The following is a 17,034-nucleotide window of genomic DNA, read 5'->3' on the forward strand; positions in this document are numbered from 1 at the left end:
TGCCTGGTCACACTGTACGCAGCTCCTGCTTAGGCCAGCTCTAGGCCCAAAGAAGAAGAATGGCAGTGTAGTTGCAGGCTAGTGTTTTTCTCGCATCTGTGCAGCTGGGGGAACTTAGGAGTCTCAATTCCACCCCACGCTACAGTTCTGAGTCTTCTTTTGCACATACCTTATACAGGAATTCAACTGTCCACTGGCTCACTCATTATTGCACTGTGCCTCCGGCTGGGGGTCTGAGTAAAATGGTCAGTGCTGTGGAGGGCAGACCAGGCAGTGGAAACACACGGTCCCACGGCCACCAGGGAAAAGGTGATGCTCCTCCCAAAGTGAACATCACGTGAGCGGGGTCTTCAGTGCAGCTAAAAACGATGGGCTTAGGTACTAACATGTGCAAGTTGAAAATACCATAAATTTAAACATGTACTAACTGCACATGTTTGGATGCTCAGACCTTAGCACTCCTAGGTCCAAAAAGAATAAGGCAGCAGTGTGCCTAAGTGCACGGCTACCACAGCCTACTTAGCCCAGCTACAGAGCACACTGGAAGGGCGTGATCATCTCAGTAGACACATGGGTTGGCTGGGGGTTATGGCTCTTGACACTGCCCATCACAGAGAGAGCGAAGGGAGGGAGAAAGAGCACATAAGGCTAGCCTGGGGAAACAAAAGGCAAAATTTCAGTAGTTTCTTATTTGTGTTGACCAAAAGAGCCAATTCTAGCAAAATTAGAGCATAAATTCAGGTTTTCTGAGGGCAGCACTTCCACCTCACAGGAGGGGGGTCAGTGAAGTCACCATGCTGAGCGAGACAGAAAAGCTGGGGCGTGAGCAGAGAAAGCAAGGTGCACAGGGCGGGGGGCGGGGGGGGGGGGGATGCTGAAAGAGATAGGGAATCAAATAGTCTGGATTATATGAAGAGCCTCTGCAGGAGACGAAGCTCTGCCCCTGGGCGGGAAAGTTCAGGATGGAGGGCTAGGCCAGCCATGCCCTAGAACAGGCAGGGACTGCTATGCTGACCTTCCCAAGGAACCATCCTCCCACCAGCTCTAAGACACTGACTCGAGCTCTGCTGCAGGGGCAGCGCCTCTCGGCGCGAAGGCCTGCTCGACCAGGAAGGCCTGCACTAGCTGCTTAGGGAAAGGGCCCAATGGCCTCGGCAGGCCTGCCCCCTTACCTGCACAGGTGCCAGTCCTTGAGGTAGAGGCAGCCCCGCGGAGAGGAGCAGCCTCCTTGGTTGTACTCCTTCCAGTAGCTGATATAGTCACGGAACGGCATGTGCTCCTTGGGGTTTGAATTGTATTCCCGCACTCCACAGTTAGCAACCGGTACAACCACGTCTCCTGCAGAGAGAGGGTCCGCACAGAAGGGGCAGAGTCAGACCTGCGGTTCACCCACTTCGGCTCCGGGCGCCCCCGGCCGAATTACCGAGATTCTACTCGTCTGTCCGGCCCCGGACGCCCTCCCATCCCGGGGTCCCTGCCTCCGTCTGCGCCCTCCTACCATACTTGTGCAGCAGGTACTCGAAGTCAGGCTTTCCCTCTGGCGTCACCCAGCGCCGCCGGCTGCCCCAGGCCTCGGTGAAGGCGCTGGAAAACACGCAGGGCAGGTTAGGCAGCAGGAAGCCCTTGACGAAGTCGGCGTAGGAGAAGGCGTCTGGAGCCCTGATGAAGGTCACACTGCTGGGTGCGGGCCCGTCGCCGCCAGGGACTCGGCCGGGGAGGTTCCGGTAGTGCCGCTCGGCAAAGGTGCGCGTCTCCCGATCCATCCACCGGCGACCCTGTTACCGAAGGCCTATTCTCCCTTCTCACGTCACTCCAAATGGGGAGTAGAGGCGGAGAAACACCCTAAAACCAGTCAGGAGCAGAAACCACAGGGATGGAGCCCGGAACCAGAGACGAAAGGTTCGACATTCCAGTAGGAACTCAAGCCTTGGCGCTTTCTGGACGTGCGCGTGCGCCTTACGGCAGCCCTCCCCTCTGCGCAGGCGCACTCCGCGCAGGTGCGCTCGGCTAGTGGCAGACCGGCTTCCTAGCTGCTGGCGTCTGTATTTGGTGGTCCAGTTGCCCGTGCCCGTGCGTCTTCTGCGCGCACCCCCTGCCTCAGGTGAGCGGTAGTGCTAACACGCAGATAGGAAGTAGTCGAGCCCGCCACCGAGACGGGAGGTGAACCTAAATCCCAAACCTCAAAGGATGACCAGGTCCTGAAGAGATGGTAGGGTAAGGAGCGAACTCTAAGGGTCCGCGGGGCGTGGTGAGGTTCCCGAGTCTTCCGGATAGGATGAGGAGGAACCTTTCCAAGGATTGTGATGTACCGACAAATAGAACGGGGCAGATTAAAAGAGAGAATAGTTTATTTGGGGAAATTCTGAGGTTCATCTAGAGAGGTATGCATTGGGAAGCTGGAAGGGTAGAAGAAGGAGGAGGCAGATGAGTATTCGATCTCACTCGCCCCTTATGGATCTCACTGTGACTCTTGTGGTCAAAGTGTGGACCTCGGTTGAGGCTGGGTCATGGTAGATGACAGCTCATAGAGAAATTCAAGTGGAGAGAAATCTTCCTTCATACCAGAACTCATGGTGCACTCTGTAACCCGCCACTGGGGATGCTGAGACAGAAAGATCCAGAGCTTCTAGTTCAACATGAACCACAAAGCAAGACTTGTCTCAAAAAGAAAAATAGCCGGGTTACAATAACAACAGTAAAAAACTCCAACTCATCCAAAATTCCATCTACATTAGATAATACCACTTTTAGTATTGAGCCAGTTTTTCCAGGAATACATCCGACTACACATTTTATTCCTCCCTACCTGTGTCTAGGGTTCTCTTCTTTCTTTTCCTGCATTGACAGTGTGTTAGGTTTGGAAACATCTTTTTAGATCTTTAATGTACTTCCTGGCATAGCATTCTTAAAGTTCTTTGGTGACATGAGCTGATAAAGGCCATTTTGCAAGCTAATGAGCCCAACACCATTCAATAACCACTAGGGTAGATTCCAGGGGATCTGGTCACTGAAAGACCTGAGCAGGATCAGAGGATGGGGACTTTGAGCCCAGCCCTCGGCTTCTAGGGCTGAAGGTGGAGTGGGTCATCATGGTGTGTCTAATCAGTCATTCCCAGGGAGTGGAATGTCCCTAACACCTCTAGAAGACTCATCCAGGGGCTCCTGGAGGTTGTGCCACAGGAGAGCGTGGGTGGGTCTCCTCATACTAGACCTTTGCATCTTTTTATAACCCTGTAATCTATTTATTTCAATTAGCAATAATCGCGCCTCGGATAAACCTCATTGGCTACGATACTGCCACTGCGCAAAGCTCCTGTAATCTATTTATAATAAAGTAGTAAAGCCAGTAAGTTAGTGTTTCTCTGAGTAATATGAGCTTCTAGGGAATCCAAGTCAAGGAGGGATTGCCGGGACCCTGATTGCTAGGTGCTGGTCCTCAGAAAGAGGGCTGAGACAGCTGGCCTGCATCTACACTGAAGTTCTGATATCTTGGGCGATTGACCCTCCAGCCTTGGGATTTGATGTGATCTCCAGGCAGACATTGTCAGAGCTGAACTGAATTCAAAGATGGTCTTTATCTGTCCAGTGCTCAGGACCCTTTTAGGGCCCCAAAACTCTGTGCTGACTATGATGTGAGAATAGAGGTAAATCATGTAGCTTGTTTATCCCTAAAAGTGTGAAACCCAAAGAGGAATTGCTCTGTGAGTTGTGTATCTGAGATCAATGTCCCTGAGGAAGCTGTCAGGGCCAGCAGGTATATATGCTGTCAAGATCTCTGGGGCAGCGCAGCCTCTAACCCAGATACTGGAACATGAGCTCCTGTGGCCTCTTTAGTGAGTGCTGTAATTCTGTTCTTCACATGATGGCTGGCCTCTGGGCATCAAGTATGTGAGGTCTGGAGAGAGGCCCGGAGCACAGGTGTGTGCCCATGAAGTTGCCCCTCCTGCCCCCCAGCTCGGAACTGTAGTGATGCACATCCTCAGCCACACACAGACCTATGGAAACTGCGCATCCTGAGCAGAGCCACCCCAGAAGCAAACAGGAAAGGGTTGGAGCTGGCTCCCTGGAGGAGAAGAGGTGGAAACGGGATGGTCTCACCCCTTCTGAACGCCTAGAGCAAGCCCTGCAGCTAGGCTGTGGTGTTTGGTTGAAACCTCCTCAGACAGCATGGCTGAGCCTCCCAGGGTGGGGATGGGAACTTCTGAGGGAGTGGAAAGAGGGTCTGCTACAGAGCAGGGGACAGGTAGTGGAAAAAGCCCGTCTTGCCGCCCCCGCTCGGACACACTGTCCCACTGTTCTCCCTCTCAGCCTTCTAGTGGAGGTGTGCAAGGTTGCGTGTTCTGTTCCTTTGGAAATTAGCTAAAAGTAGGCTGCTTACATGCTACTGAGGTTTTCTCAAGGGCACATGTGAGATGGAAGTGCTGAAAGAGACCCATTATGCCAGTTCCAGTGTGTTAGGAGTCACCGTCGAGTGACGTGGGTCTCTTCCCCAAGAATGTCATTTATGTGAATTGGCTTGACACCCAAGGGTGGCCTGCCAGGCCTTCCCACAGTAATTGTGCCTCTCACTTGCAGGGTCCTCTCAGGGCGACTGCTCTGTACCTGTCCTGCTGGAGGCAAGTTACAGCCTTGCAAGACAGAGGCCACACAAAGGATTCAGGACCACAGCGTCCCTGGAGCACACACTCAGCATGTGTGCCCATGGAGTGCCCAAGGCTAGCTTCTCAAAGGTCACCTTTGGCGTACACTTGGAGTTACCTTTGGAAAGCTCTCTGGGAGTGCTGTAGTCGGTGGCTGGCATTTAGGAGGGGCAAAGGGGCTCTGTAAGTAGATGCTTTAAGACAGAAAAGCAATTCAGAGTCAGGACAGTGATGGGCCTTGAGACAGGGGTGGGAAGGAAGGGGCAGCAGAAAGAAGCTCAGAGCCCCATTAGAGTGGGCGCGCTTGGGCTTTGCACTGAGTATGTTAGCAGGGATGCTTTTTCTGATCTGTTTTGCAGTGCTCTCCCCCACTCTGCCAGAACTCAGGGCCTCCCATGAGCCCAGACAGTGCTTTAACCGCCCCCCTCCGCTCCCCAGGATCCTCTATTCTGAAGAGCTTTTAGCAGAAGCATGACATCTTAGCATTCTGTCTCCTGACTGGTTGGTGGTGAATACACTGAGGGGCGGGATGAAGTGAGCAGGTCCTGAAGGAGCTGTGCCAAGAAAGGATGACCCCTCACAGAGAGTGGTGTCACTGTGGAGAGCTGGCAGTGCCAAGTGGGGGTCACAGCCTGTGCCCCAAGCCAGGTCTAAAAAGAGCCCAATAACAGTGGAAAGCAGAAAAGGGGGAGTTATTCAGTATGGCCACCTCGGGAAAAGGACCAAAGATGTAGTGAACCCCCAAGTCCTGAAGTGAGGTTCAATAGAAGGCCAAAGATTTGCATATCTAAGCAGTATAGGTGTGGCCCCTCCATTAGCCCATCCTTGTGTGGACTTCAGTCACTTCCAGTGAGGGGTTCTAACAAGTTGTTAGAATTCCATGAAGTCTCTTTCTGGAAGACAGGTCCCCCTCTGGCTGGTGCCTTTTCTTTCTCCCAGCTTGAGATTTCTTGGGAAATTCACATTTCTTTGGGAATTCCATTGTTTTAATACTCTGATAGATTGAGAGACACAATTTTGTCTTTAAAATATCTTCATTTCTACCAGGCCTGTTAGACCAGGATGTGTTTAAGAGTATGAGGACAAGAGGGATCCAGAGAGACTCTTAGTTCCAACAAAGCTTTTGTTAAAAAAAGAACCACAGAGCCAGGGCCTAGTACCCAACAGATGACAAACTAGGAGCTGGTGGTGGGGTTGGGCACATGGAGATGCCTGTAAGGTGTGTCAGAAAGATGCCCAGCAGGCAACCAGAAGTCTGAGGGGAAGCCTGAGAGCTCATGGACTTGATAGTTGTGATTGGTGAAGCCAGCCTTGCCATGGTACTGTTCCACCTTTGTGTCTCATGGTGGGCGCAGTGAGTGGGAAGGAAAATGGTAACGGGGGGTGGGGTGTATATGTTTTCACTTGGAGATTTGTTGTTGCTGCTGTGTGCTTTTCTGAGACAGGGTTTCTGTGTGTGTGATCCTGTCTGTCCTGGAACTCAGTCTGTAGACCAGAATGGCCTTGAACTCACAGAGATCTTCCTTCCTCTGGAGTGCTGGGATTAAAGGTATAAAGCACCACTACCCAGTTTAACTAGGAGACTTATAATAGGCTAGGGAACTGATGAAGTTGTCAAGGGCAATTCCTGGAAGGAAGCTGTGTCTGAACTACAGTGAGTGGAGAGGTTGGACCACTGCCAGGAGCTAATTACCTTGTCTCAGGCCCATTCCTTGTCCACCTCTGTGTTAGCAATATCCTATGACTAATAGATTGAAGACCTTGGCATCTGTTATCTTGGAAAACCACCCAAGCCTTACCACACCATTACCAGCAGAGAACATCTGAGGCCTTAAATGGTTTGTCCATAGCCACCTCTCAGAACAATCTACTGACACATGATTTTACACTTCCCTCAATTTTTTTCATTCTGTAAAGCTATAAAAGTACATGAAAGTGCTTCCACTCTGGAACATGGAATTTGTGGTATCCTAAATCTGTGTGATGGACCATGCTCACTCAAAATGGCTCCAGAAGAAACATCTGCTATTGTATCTGAGGTGAGAGCTGTGCTTCCTGTGTTGACAGAGGAAATGGGATTGGCTACAACATGTAGCCCGTGTCCAGTTGCCAGAATTTTGTAAATGAGGTTCTTTGGCCGAGCCACAGCCCAGTTAAGTGTTACCAGTGGTTGTTAGTGACAGTGACTAAGACTCATGGCTCCTAGGCCTAAAGTGCTGACCACATGCCCCTCACAGCAGGTTCATAGGCCTGGAGCAAAGGAGAGTGAAATCAGTGATGCTGAGGAGTAGGGACTGGGTGGGGATTGCTGGGAAGGGTCTGGCTTCAAGGGAGCAAGAGCCCCTTCTTGAAGACTTGGCGGGAACAGTGTAGGTCTGAGCAAGTTGGAAGGTCACGGGGTCTAAGCATGCATGGGCAGCTTCTGCTGCCTGGGTGGGCATGGTTTTCTCTTTCTGCCCTTCCACTCAATATCTGTTTATTTTGGCTTTCTGGAAAAGACATCCTGGAAGTCTGTGGTAGGAAAAGTTATGGCCACATGTTCCTCCTTTGAAATTTGTCAAACAGGGGTACAGTTCTTGTCCTCCTTGTCTGTGATGTCAGAGTGACAAGTGCTTGTTGTTCCTCCCTCCCCTCAACTTTTGGTTTTCTGTCCTTTTCTCTTGGACTCTAGGAATGACTTAGAGCTGGTATTGATCTGAGGGCTTTTAGTCATTTTACCAGAGGGTAAACAGGGTCCAGAAGATGAGGTGATTTTTCCCAAGTCGTAAAGCTGTGGTGGAGCTGGAGGAGTGGCAGCTGGACTCACAGTGAGCTTCCTCTGTTGCTGCTAGGCAGGGTTTCTGGGGAATGTGCGGATGCTATCTCTGCCCACTCATGGAGTAATTTCCAGTGCCATGCTCAGGAACAACCTTGGGGAGCGGGTGATTGCCCACACACGGTTTTTGTGATGTATATCAGTGCAATAGTGCGCTATATTGTTACCTCATATGTGACTTCTCCTGGGAAATGAAGCATCTTCTGCTGGCTATCAGCCCCTAGGTAACTTCAGGATGGAATCGGTCATTGAAAATCCAGGGCAGGATCAGAAGATAGGGTGTTTAGTCTTACTCTAGGCTGCAAAGAAGGAAGAGGGGTGAAAGTTGGACAGATCACCAATGGCTTAGTGTTTGAATCAATCACATCCATGGAACGAAGCCTCCATGGGTAGGCTGCCCCCTAGGCAAGCTTCCAGTTGGTGAACACTCACAAGTTTCAGCGAGGCCAAGGAAGCCTCATGCCTTCTTCAAGTGTGGCCCAGTGCATCTGCATCCATTGTGATACCCTTTATAGCCAAATAGTAAACGTAAGAGTTTCCCTGAGTTCTGTAAGCTGGCTGAGAAAGTGAATCCAATCTGAGAAGATGGTGAACCCTCACCTATGGTCAGTGGGTCAGATGTAGCCTGGGTTTGAGGTTGGTATCTGCAGTGAAGGCGCCTTAGGAACTGGCTGTCTTCAAGTAGATAAGGCTGCATGGAAGTGGACTAGAGACACCCAGCCAGTGTCCATTTTAGAACCAATTGCTGGATGGTAAGTAAGGAGACACCCCCACACCCACACACATGAGTTCGCACACATGATATCAATACAGGAGAAACTGGAGTTTGGTTTTCTCCTTACATGGACCCAGGCATTGAACAGGCTATTGTCTCCTGGTCAGGTCTGTTGTAGTTGAGCAATGGGAAGCCCCCTCTCGCTGGAAATGGAGACAAGGCTGTGTTTAGAAGCTGAGTAGTGCTCAGTGTGGCTCCCTGCCTCGAACACTTACCTTTGCCTTAGAAACCATGGCTGGGCTGAAGGGCTTCCCCTAATTCTGAGAGGTACATGCCAGTATTTTTTAGAACTATTCTTTTGTGTATGGGTGCTTTGTATGTATGTTCACCACCTGAGTGCAGTGCCCCTGGAGGCCTGAAGAGGGCATCAGGTTCCCAAGCCCATGAGTTATAGACAGTTGTGAACCACTCCATGGATGCTGAGAATCTAAACTGGGCCCTTGGGAAGAACAGCCAGTGTTCTTAAACAGCAGGGCATTGCTCCAGGGCCACCAGTGACTTTCAAGGGTTCAGAGGTCACAGGCATGGCTTGGATGTGCTCTAGCCTGTGACCATGAGTGTTACTGGCATATAGGCAGATCTTTTGCGGCATGAAGGTATCAGCCCTTCTCTCTGTAGCTCCAGGCCTTATGGAAGAAGGCTCAGGCACTTGTTGCCAAGACTCCCTGTGGTTTATCCAAGTAGAAGACACTGCTATGGTGTGTCCTGGTGTGCCAGGGAGGAGCTCATAATGCAGACTTGCCCGCTGAACCCTCCCTCAGAAAGACAAAGCGGCCCTCTGTACAGGAGGAAGTGTCTCCTGCAGCTGAGCAAAGCTCCCTCACTTTTCCAGTGACATCAGGCTGTAAACTTCCTGGCTGTGTCTCATGGAGCTTTCCTGAGGTGAGCATGCACGGTGTTGTGTTTGTGTTTAGCGTGGTGGTTCTCCTTGGTCTGGGCAAGGACAGGTTGCCAGGAGACCTTGCTCAGGCTCCACATAGGACCTGGTTGTCCTCTGCAACTTGGAGTTATCTCTGAAATCCTTTCTTGAAAAATAACTTTTACGTATCTTCTTTTCATTTCTTTGTGATGATGACAGGAATCTCATGCCTAGTTGGAACTCTTTGCCAGGAGTGTGCTAGCTACGGGTCCTGGGGCTGGCGGAGCTGTGATTTGCTGGGTTGGGAGTGATTTGTGAGAGCCATAGACCCATCCTGGGAAATGTGGGCCTTCTTGAGGGTGTCATGGAGAAAAGCTCTAGCATGTGAAGACCTTGAGCTAGGCCAATAGAGAAGTCAGTCAGTGTTTTTACCTGTCACTTCCATTTTGTGTATATTAAGTGACACAAATCAAGTATCCTTTCTCCCTCTGCTCCTCTTTCCTGTTATGTCTGCTTGTTTGTAAACTCTAACCAGATGCTGAAAGCTAAGGCCAGGAGGCAGGTTTTAGGTATGGTGATTCCTTGAGCAGTGGTTCTCAGCCTTCCTAAAGCAGTGACTCTTTAATCCAGTCCCTCATGATGTTGACCCCGACCACAAAACTCTTTCTGCTGCTATTTCATAACTGTAATTTTGCTACTGCTATGAATTAGAATGCAGATATCTGACATGTGAACCGGAGAGGGTCTTGACCCACAGGTTGAGAACCCGATCCGTAGAAGTCCTAGGAAATATGGACTTAAGACACCATGGCAGACTCCTCACGTTCATGTTAGGTGAGCTTACATGTTACTGTCATATAATCATTGTGTTTCATATAGTGTTCAATGAAGGCTGCCATGAATAGGAATCTGAGCAGGATGGGCATCTGCCATGCTCTCTGTGGCCCAGCTGAACAAAACCCCAAAAATGAGTACATGTCCATCACAAGGACTCCACTGAGCCGGAACCTTGAATGGAGTAGTCTCCTCTCCTCCAAGAGCTTTTAGTCAAACGAACAAGATGTGTCATACTGTGTCCTTGTTTTTAGCCAGCCAGCCAGCCAGAGTCTTTCTGTCTACTCAGAAAATGTGACTAGGCCAGGGGAAGGACTTTTAGTCCCAAGCCTGGAGTACCCACAATCTTGAGGGTTACTCTACAGAGCACACCCAGAGGCATTTAGTTCTAAGCTCTGGGAATAGGGGCCTGCTGCTCTATTAAAAGCCAGACTTGTGTCCCTGGATCTTCAAGTTGAAGGTTTGTTGCTCTGAGTTTTACCAGTGTTCCCTCTACGTGGCACCTATTATAACCTGTGGCCTCTGCTGCTCATGGTACAGGTCTTGAACGGCTCTCAAGTATTAGGATGCTATGCTCCAACAGCAGTTTGTCATGTCAGACTAAGGCATAGAGTGTTGGGACTCTGTCTTGGGTCTTGAGAAGCCAGCATCACAACTTTCCATGCTGCAATTTGGAATGTCTGGGTGTTAAGGCTTGGCAGCTCCCTCACCTCTTCCAGTGATCAAAGCCAGCAGGTTCATTGCCTTCAGCTGCTCACAGCCTGTCTTTTTTTTACCACCTCTGCTCCCAACCACAGTCAGTCTTTGTACTCCTTAATGACTGTCTGGCTTTTGCTGCTTTTGCCATTGATCATTACCACTTTCCCTTTTATGTTACCAGGTTAGCCCAATTTAGTAATGATAGAGACCAAAATGGGCCACTGATGTGGCTCAGAAGACAAACATGCGTAATGCTAAATCTGAGGACCTGAATTAATTCCCTGGGAATGCACATGGTGGAAAGTGAGAACCAGCTCCTTTAAGTTGTCCTCTGACCTATACATTGGTGACATGACAGGTGTGCCTCAGATAGCGTCAGCATGATTGTGGCTCATTTAACCACCAATCAGACTAAGGACATTGCATACCTCATTTGCCTTAGTGGGACAGAGGGACCTCTGGGCAGGAACTGCCTTCATGTAAGTCACTTCTCTTTTTTTTCTAGCCTTGTGCTTTTACATTTTCCTCAGCCTGCTGTCCCTTTGCTTGCTTGCTTTTTGTAAAATAGTCTTATATTTTGGTGGAATTCTGTTGTAGTGAAATTTGTTGACAATACCCCTACTGGTTTATACGGTAGTTGTATTTTCAGTTGCACTGTTCTCCAGGATGACTGCACTGATTGGCATCCCCCCAGCTGTGGTAAGGGCTCCCTTTTCTCTGCCTGCCTGCCAGCACTTACCATCCTCAAGCCCTCTAGCCCAGACACTAGGAATTGAGCCTAAGGCCTCACATGTGCTAGGCAAGTGCTCTACTCCTGAAGGATGTGCTCTGCTTCTCAGGATGTTCCTGAAATCTCTTTAGTCTTTTGATAGCCATTCTTACTGGGGTGATTCAGCCAGTGGGCAGATTTTCTCATACTTGGCCATTTGTATGATTTGTGAAAACCGTTCATTCATATTTTAGCCCTTTAGTTGCATTTTTGGTGTTTGTAAGATTATTATGTATTTTAGATATTAATATTTTAAGGCTTATTTGTTTTATGTGTCTGAATGTTTTCCTGCAAGTGTGTATGTACCACTTACATGTAAGCGCCTATGAAGGCCAGAAGAGGGTGGTCTGATTCCCTGGGACTGGAGTTATAGCTCGCTGTGAACTGCCATGTGAATGCTGGGAATTGAACCCAGGGTCGGTGGAGGAACAGCCAGTGTCTTAACCACTGAGTCATCTCTCTGGTCTAAGGGATATTATTTTTTTTTTTTAATTTGTGTGCCTTTTGGTCAGGTGGTGGTGGTGCATACCTTTAAAACAGAAGTCAGCAGGCAGAGGCAAAGTCTCTTTGACTTCGTGACTTTGAGGCCAGGCTGGTCTATAAAGTGAGTTCCAGGACAGCCAGGGCTACACAGAGAAACCCTGTCTCAGAACAGCAATGACAAAGATTGCATACACTGTAAAATACTGAACTTCATGGTATGCTGTCACACATTCATATAATGTACTTTTTCCCCCTTGATGACAGTCATTTTGGTGAGATGAATCTCAATGTAGTATTATTTTTCTCTTCTCTTCTCTCCTCCTCTCATTCCTTCTCCTTCCCTTCTCTTTCCCCTCCCCTTCCCCTCCCTTCTTTCAGCTCCCTGCCCCTCCCCTCTCTTCATTTTTTGGACAGCAATTCACATAGCCCAGGAAGGCCTCAAACCAGGTAGCTGAGGGTGATCTTGAACTTCTGATCCTCAGGTTGCCAGCTCCTAAATTTATGCATTTCTTTTAGACTTTCCAGTTTGATAAGCAGGTACTTTTCTGTAGTAGCTTCTTTTTCAAAGAGCAGACTGATTTTATATTTATTTACGTGTATGTCTGTTTGTGTATATGTCACATGAGAACAGTGGCCACAGATGCCAGAAGTGTGTGTCAGATTCTCAGGAGCTGGAGTTGCAAATGGTTAGGAATCCCCAGTGCTGGGAATCAGACTACTCTAGAACAGCAGTAGGAGCTCTCAACTGCTGAGCTGTCTCTCTAGGCTGGACAGTTGTTTATTTTTTCCCCCTTTTTGTTTTTTTTAAAGTCAGGGTTTCTCTGTATAGCCCTGGCTGTCCTAGAACTTGATCTGTAGACCAGGCTGGCTTTGATCTCCTGCCTCTGCTGGGATTAAAGGCATGTATCAGCATGCCTGGCTTCATCTCTTATTTTATTTATTTGGGTCTTTTTTCTTGTTTAGTTTATCTAAAGATTTGCTAATTTTTGTTTGTTCAGAAAATGAAACACTTTACTAATCTTTTGTGTTTTGATTATTTGACACTTGTATTTCATTCTTATTGGTGTTCTCTGTGTGTGCACGTATTTGTGGAGGTCAGATAACAGTTATTGGGAATCAAGTCTCTCCTTCCACTGTAGGATCTAGGAACTGAACTCAGTCAAGTCATCAGGCTTTGGAGGTAAATGAAATTGTTGAGCCATTTTACTGTCCCTTTTGTATTTTTGAAATTTTAGTTTTATGTATTTCTACCGTGGTTTGTTTGTTTGTTTTCCCTTATACTTTGGGGTTTGGTCTATTGCCCGCTGAGTCTTTGAGATCCACTGGGATGTTATTTGAAGTCTTTCTGTCTTGGTTATGCATTTATTTCTGTAAACTCTCCTTTTAGTATTGCTTTTTCTATATTTCAACAAATTTTAACACAGTGCCTGCATGTGTGTCAGCTCTCACTATAGATGGTTGTAAGCCACGATGTGGTTGCTGGAAATTGAACTCAGTACCTTTGGAAGAACAGCAGCGTTCTTAATCTCTGAGTCATCTCTCCAGCCCAATATTTAAGACATATTTTTTATTGGTTTTCCACTGAACTATTTATGTGGCCAACAAATACTGATACAATTACATAATATCTACTCTGATATGAACACTGATACTTTTTTAAATTAGTTTACTTATTTACTTTACATCCCAACTGCAGTTCTCCCTCATGCCTCTCCTCCCAGCCCCACCCCCCACTCCCCTTCTCTTCAGAAATGGGGAGGCCTTCCATGGCTATCACCCAGCCTTGGCATATCAAGTTGCAGTAAGACTGGGCACATCCTGTCCTATTGAGACTAGACAAGGCAGCCCAGTTAGGGGAAGTGCCCAGAGGCAGGCAGCAGAGTTGGAGACAGCCCCGGCTCCTACCATTAGGAGTTTCACTTGAAGACTAAGCTATGCAACTGTTACAGATGGGCATGTCACTGAAAAGAAAAAATAGAATAGACATTGTGGATGGACATAGTTGGGGGGGGAGGTCAGGAGGGAGGATAGGAACTGGAGGGATCAGGTGAGGGGAGGATGGAGGGAGAGCGCATTGGGAGAGACAACTGGAATGGGGTGGGAGGGGACATCTTTGGGACCAGGTAGAAATCTAGGGTAGTAGAAACTTCCAGGAATCTATGAGGGTGACCCTACCTAAGAGTCCTACAGTGGGGGGAGGGGGGGGAGTATGGAACCTGAACCAGGCATCTGTAACTAGGCATGACTTTCAGTAGAGGGGTTGGGACACCAGCCCAGCCACAAAGCTTTCGACCTACAATTTGTCCTGCCTACAAGAGGTGCAAGGGTATAAAGATGGAGCAGAAATTGAAGAAATGGCCAAGCAGTGACTACTTCAGTTTGAGACCCATGTCCTGAGAGGGAGCCCACCCCTCACATTTTTAGGGATACCCTGCTATGCTTGCAGACAGGAGCCTAGCATGATCAAAGAGGCTTCACCCAGCAACTGATGGAAACATGCAGAGACCCACCGCCATTCATTAGGGGGAACTTGGGGGATCCTGGGGAAGACGGGGGTGGGGGTGGGAGGGAGAGGACTGTAGGAGCCAGAGAGGTCAAGCACACTGCAGGAAGGCCTCCAGAATCAACTAACCTGGGCCCATGGGCCCCCACAGAGGCCGAACTGCCACCCAGGGAGCATGCATGGGACTGAGCTGCCTTTTTTTAAATAATTTTTTTATATTTTAATTAAAATATAATTACATCATTTACCTGCTTCCCTTTTCTCCCTCCAGTCTCTCCCATGTCCCCGCCCTCCAAGACCCTCCTGTTCCTGTCTTACATTGATAGCTCCTTTTCCTTTGATTCTTACTGTTACACACACACTACAGCCTTCTGAGTCCATTATTATTCTTTGTGTGCATATGGTTTCAGAGCTGACCACCTTGTATTGGATTGTCACAGGGTGTTCATACCTGGGAAATTCTCCCTTTCTATTTTTTAAAAAAATAATTTAGAAACACTGATGAAGCTGTAGAGAAGCGTAGTAGTTTAGAACACTGGCTGCTTTTCCTGAGGACACAGGTTCAGTTCCTAGCACTCACATGACAGCTCATGACTGTCTGTAACTCCAGTTCCAAGGGCTCCAATGCCCTCTTCTGGCCTCCTTGGGCACATATGAAGTGTACAGACATCCATGCAGGGAAAACACCTATACATATAAGAATAAATAAATAAATTGAAAAAGAAAAGTATTGGTTGTAGTTCTTCTTGAAGGTCTGGTAGAATTCTGTGGGTCAATCTGGACCTAGGCTTTTTTTTTTTTTTTTTTTTTTTTTTTTTTTGGTTCTATTTTTTTCTTTTTTTTTTTTTTTTTTTTTTTTTTTTTCAGTCAGAAGTCTCAATCTCTTCCTTTGTTATGGGTCTTTTTTAGGTTGTTGGTTTCTTTTAAGATTTATTTATTATTATTTGTATAGTATTCTGTTTGCATTTATGCCTGCAAGCCAGGAGAGGGTACCAGATCTCATTATAAATGGTTATGAGCCACCATGTAGTTGCTGGGAATTGAACTCAGGACCGCTAGAAGAACAGCCAGTGCTCTTAACCTCTGAGCCATCTCTCCAGCCCCAGTTGTTGGTTTCTTTTTGTGCTTATTGGAGTACAAGTTTTTGAAGTCTCCTTAATAATATTTTGAATTTCTTTGTTGTCTGTTGTAATGTTTTCCCTTTCATTTCTGGTTTTGTTAATTTGGGTCACCTTCCCCTCCCCCCGCCGCCCAGGGGTCTCTCATTCTAGTTTATCTTCTTAAAGAACCAGCTCTTAGAGTTGTATCTTTGTATTGTTTCCTATGTTTCTATTTCATGAATATCTGCTTTGATTTTTATTATTTCCTGTCATCCACTGTGCTTAGATCTGGTTTGTTCTTATTTCTCCAAATTCTTATTTTTCAGATATTTTTTAAAAATATATATTTTTTTAATTTTATGTGTGTGTTTTGCCTGCATATATGTCTTATGTACCAGGTGAATGCCTGATAACCACAGAGGCTAGAGTTGCATCATTAAGTTTTATTTTTGCTCTTTTGATTTTTAACATTGGAACTTAAGGCTCTACACTTCCCTCTCAGGGCTGCCTTTACCATGTCCCAGAGGTTTTGTTGTGTTGAGAATTCATTTTCATTTAGTTTTCAAATACTTTGATTTTTTTTTTCTTGACTTTTTTGACTCATTCAGTAAATAATGAGTTGTTTAATCTCCATGGGTTTATACACTTCCTAGAGTTTTGTTTTGCCATTGATTTTAAGATTTATTGCATAATGGTTAGATGGGATGCATGGAGTTATTTCCATTGAAAGTGTGTTGCGTGTTCCAGCCCATGGTCTAGTTTACAGAAGCTTCCCTGTGCTGCTGAGCAGAAGGAGCATGCGTTGGTGTGTAGGCTCTGTGTGCTCTGTTCACAGTCTGTTAGGACTGTGTGGTATAAGATGTCATTGAACCGGAGGCTTCTCTGTGGAAGCTGTGGTGGTTTGAATGAGAATAGCTCCTATGAGCTCATGTATTTGAATGTTTGGTCACCAGAGAGTGGAACTATCAAAAGGATTAGAAGGATTAGGAGGTGTGGCCTCATTGGAGTAAATGTGTTCTTGTTGGAGGAAGTGTATCACTGGGGGTGGGCTTTGAGGCTTCAAAAGCCTGAGCCAGCCCCAGTCTCTCTCTGTCTCTGTCTGCTTGTCTGTGGATCAAGATGTAAATCTCTCAGCTACTTCTCCAGTATCACATGTGCTGCTGCCATACTTCTTGCCATGATAATGAACTTAAACTTCTGAAACTGTAAGCAAGTCCCCAATTACATGCTTTCTTTGATAAGAGTTGCCTTGGTCATGGTGTCTCTTCACAGCAATAGAACAATGATTAAGACAAAAATCTTCACAAGTTTTTGGCTATTATTTTAATAAATAAAATTTTAGTGCCTTTTTCTTTTAATCCTCTGGAATTCCGATAGTGTATCTATTTGTTTCCATGATGATTTCCCATTTCTTCATTCTTTTTTCTTTTCTTACCATTATTTTTAGTTCATTTTCATTCTCTCTCTCTGTGTGTGTTTATGTGTGTATGTGTGTGTGTGTGTGTGTGTGTGTGTGTGTGTGTATTCATGTGAGTACAAGTGAGTACAAAGTTCCTG

General features: G+C 47.2%; 2 protein-coding genes and 1 pseudogene across 6 annotated transcripts in view; 1 reads left to right on the forward strand and 2 right to left on the reverse strand.

Annotated features, from left to right (window-relative positions):
- Jmjd4 (jumonji domain containing 4) overlaps nt 1-1,932 on the reverse strand; it is a 12,799-nt gene extending 10,867 nt beyond the window's left edge. The window contains exons 1-2 of the mRNA XM_055594142.1: nt 1,499-1,932; nt 1,173-1,338 (exon numbers count right to left, since the gene is read on the reverse strand). Of these exons, the coding sequence (XP_055450117.1) occupies nt 1,173-1,338; nt 1,499-1,763 (431 nt within the window). The 5' untranslated portion in view covers nt 1,764-1,932. The remainder of the gene's footprint in view (nt 1-1,172; nt 1,339-1,498) is intronic.
- Nucleotides 1,933-1,980: 48 nt separating this feature from the next.
- Snap47 (synaptosome associated protein 47) overlaps nt 1,981-17,034 on the forward strand; it is a 65,546-nt gene continuing 50,492 nt past the window's right edge. For 3 of the 5 annotated variants that reach the window (XM_055594146.1, XM_055594147.1, XM_055594143.1), the window contains exon 1: nt 1,981-2,101. The gene's annotated coding sequence lies outside the window, so the exon portion shown is untranslated. Of the gene's footprint in view, nt 2,102-2,189; nt 2,215-6,654; nt 6,680-17,034 lie in introns of those variants that run through there. The other 2 variants (XM_055594144.1, XM_055594145.1) reach the window with 2 other exon arrangements.
- LOC129667029 (U4 spliceosomal RNA) lies at nt 3,232-3,312 on the reverse strand (annotated as a pseudogene).

Source organism: Psammomys obesus, unplaced genomic scaffold (genome assembly GCF_907164565.1).
Source record: "Psammomys obesus unplaced genomic scaffold, mPsaObe1.curated_primary_1811, whole genome shotgun sequence".
Classification (NCBI taxonomy): domain Eukaryota; kingdom Metazoa; phylum Chordata; class Mammalia; order Rodentia; family Muridae; genus Psammomys; species Psammomys obesus.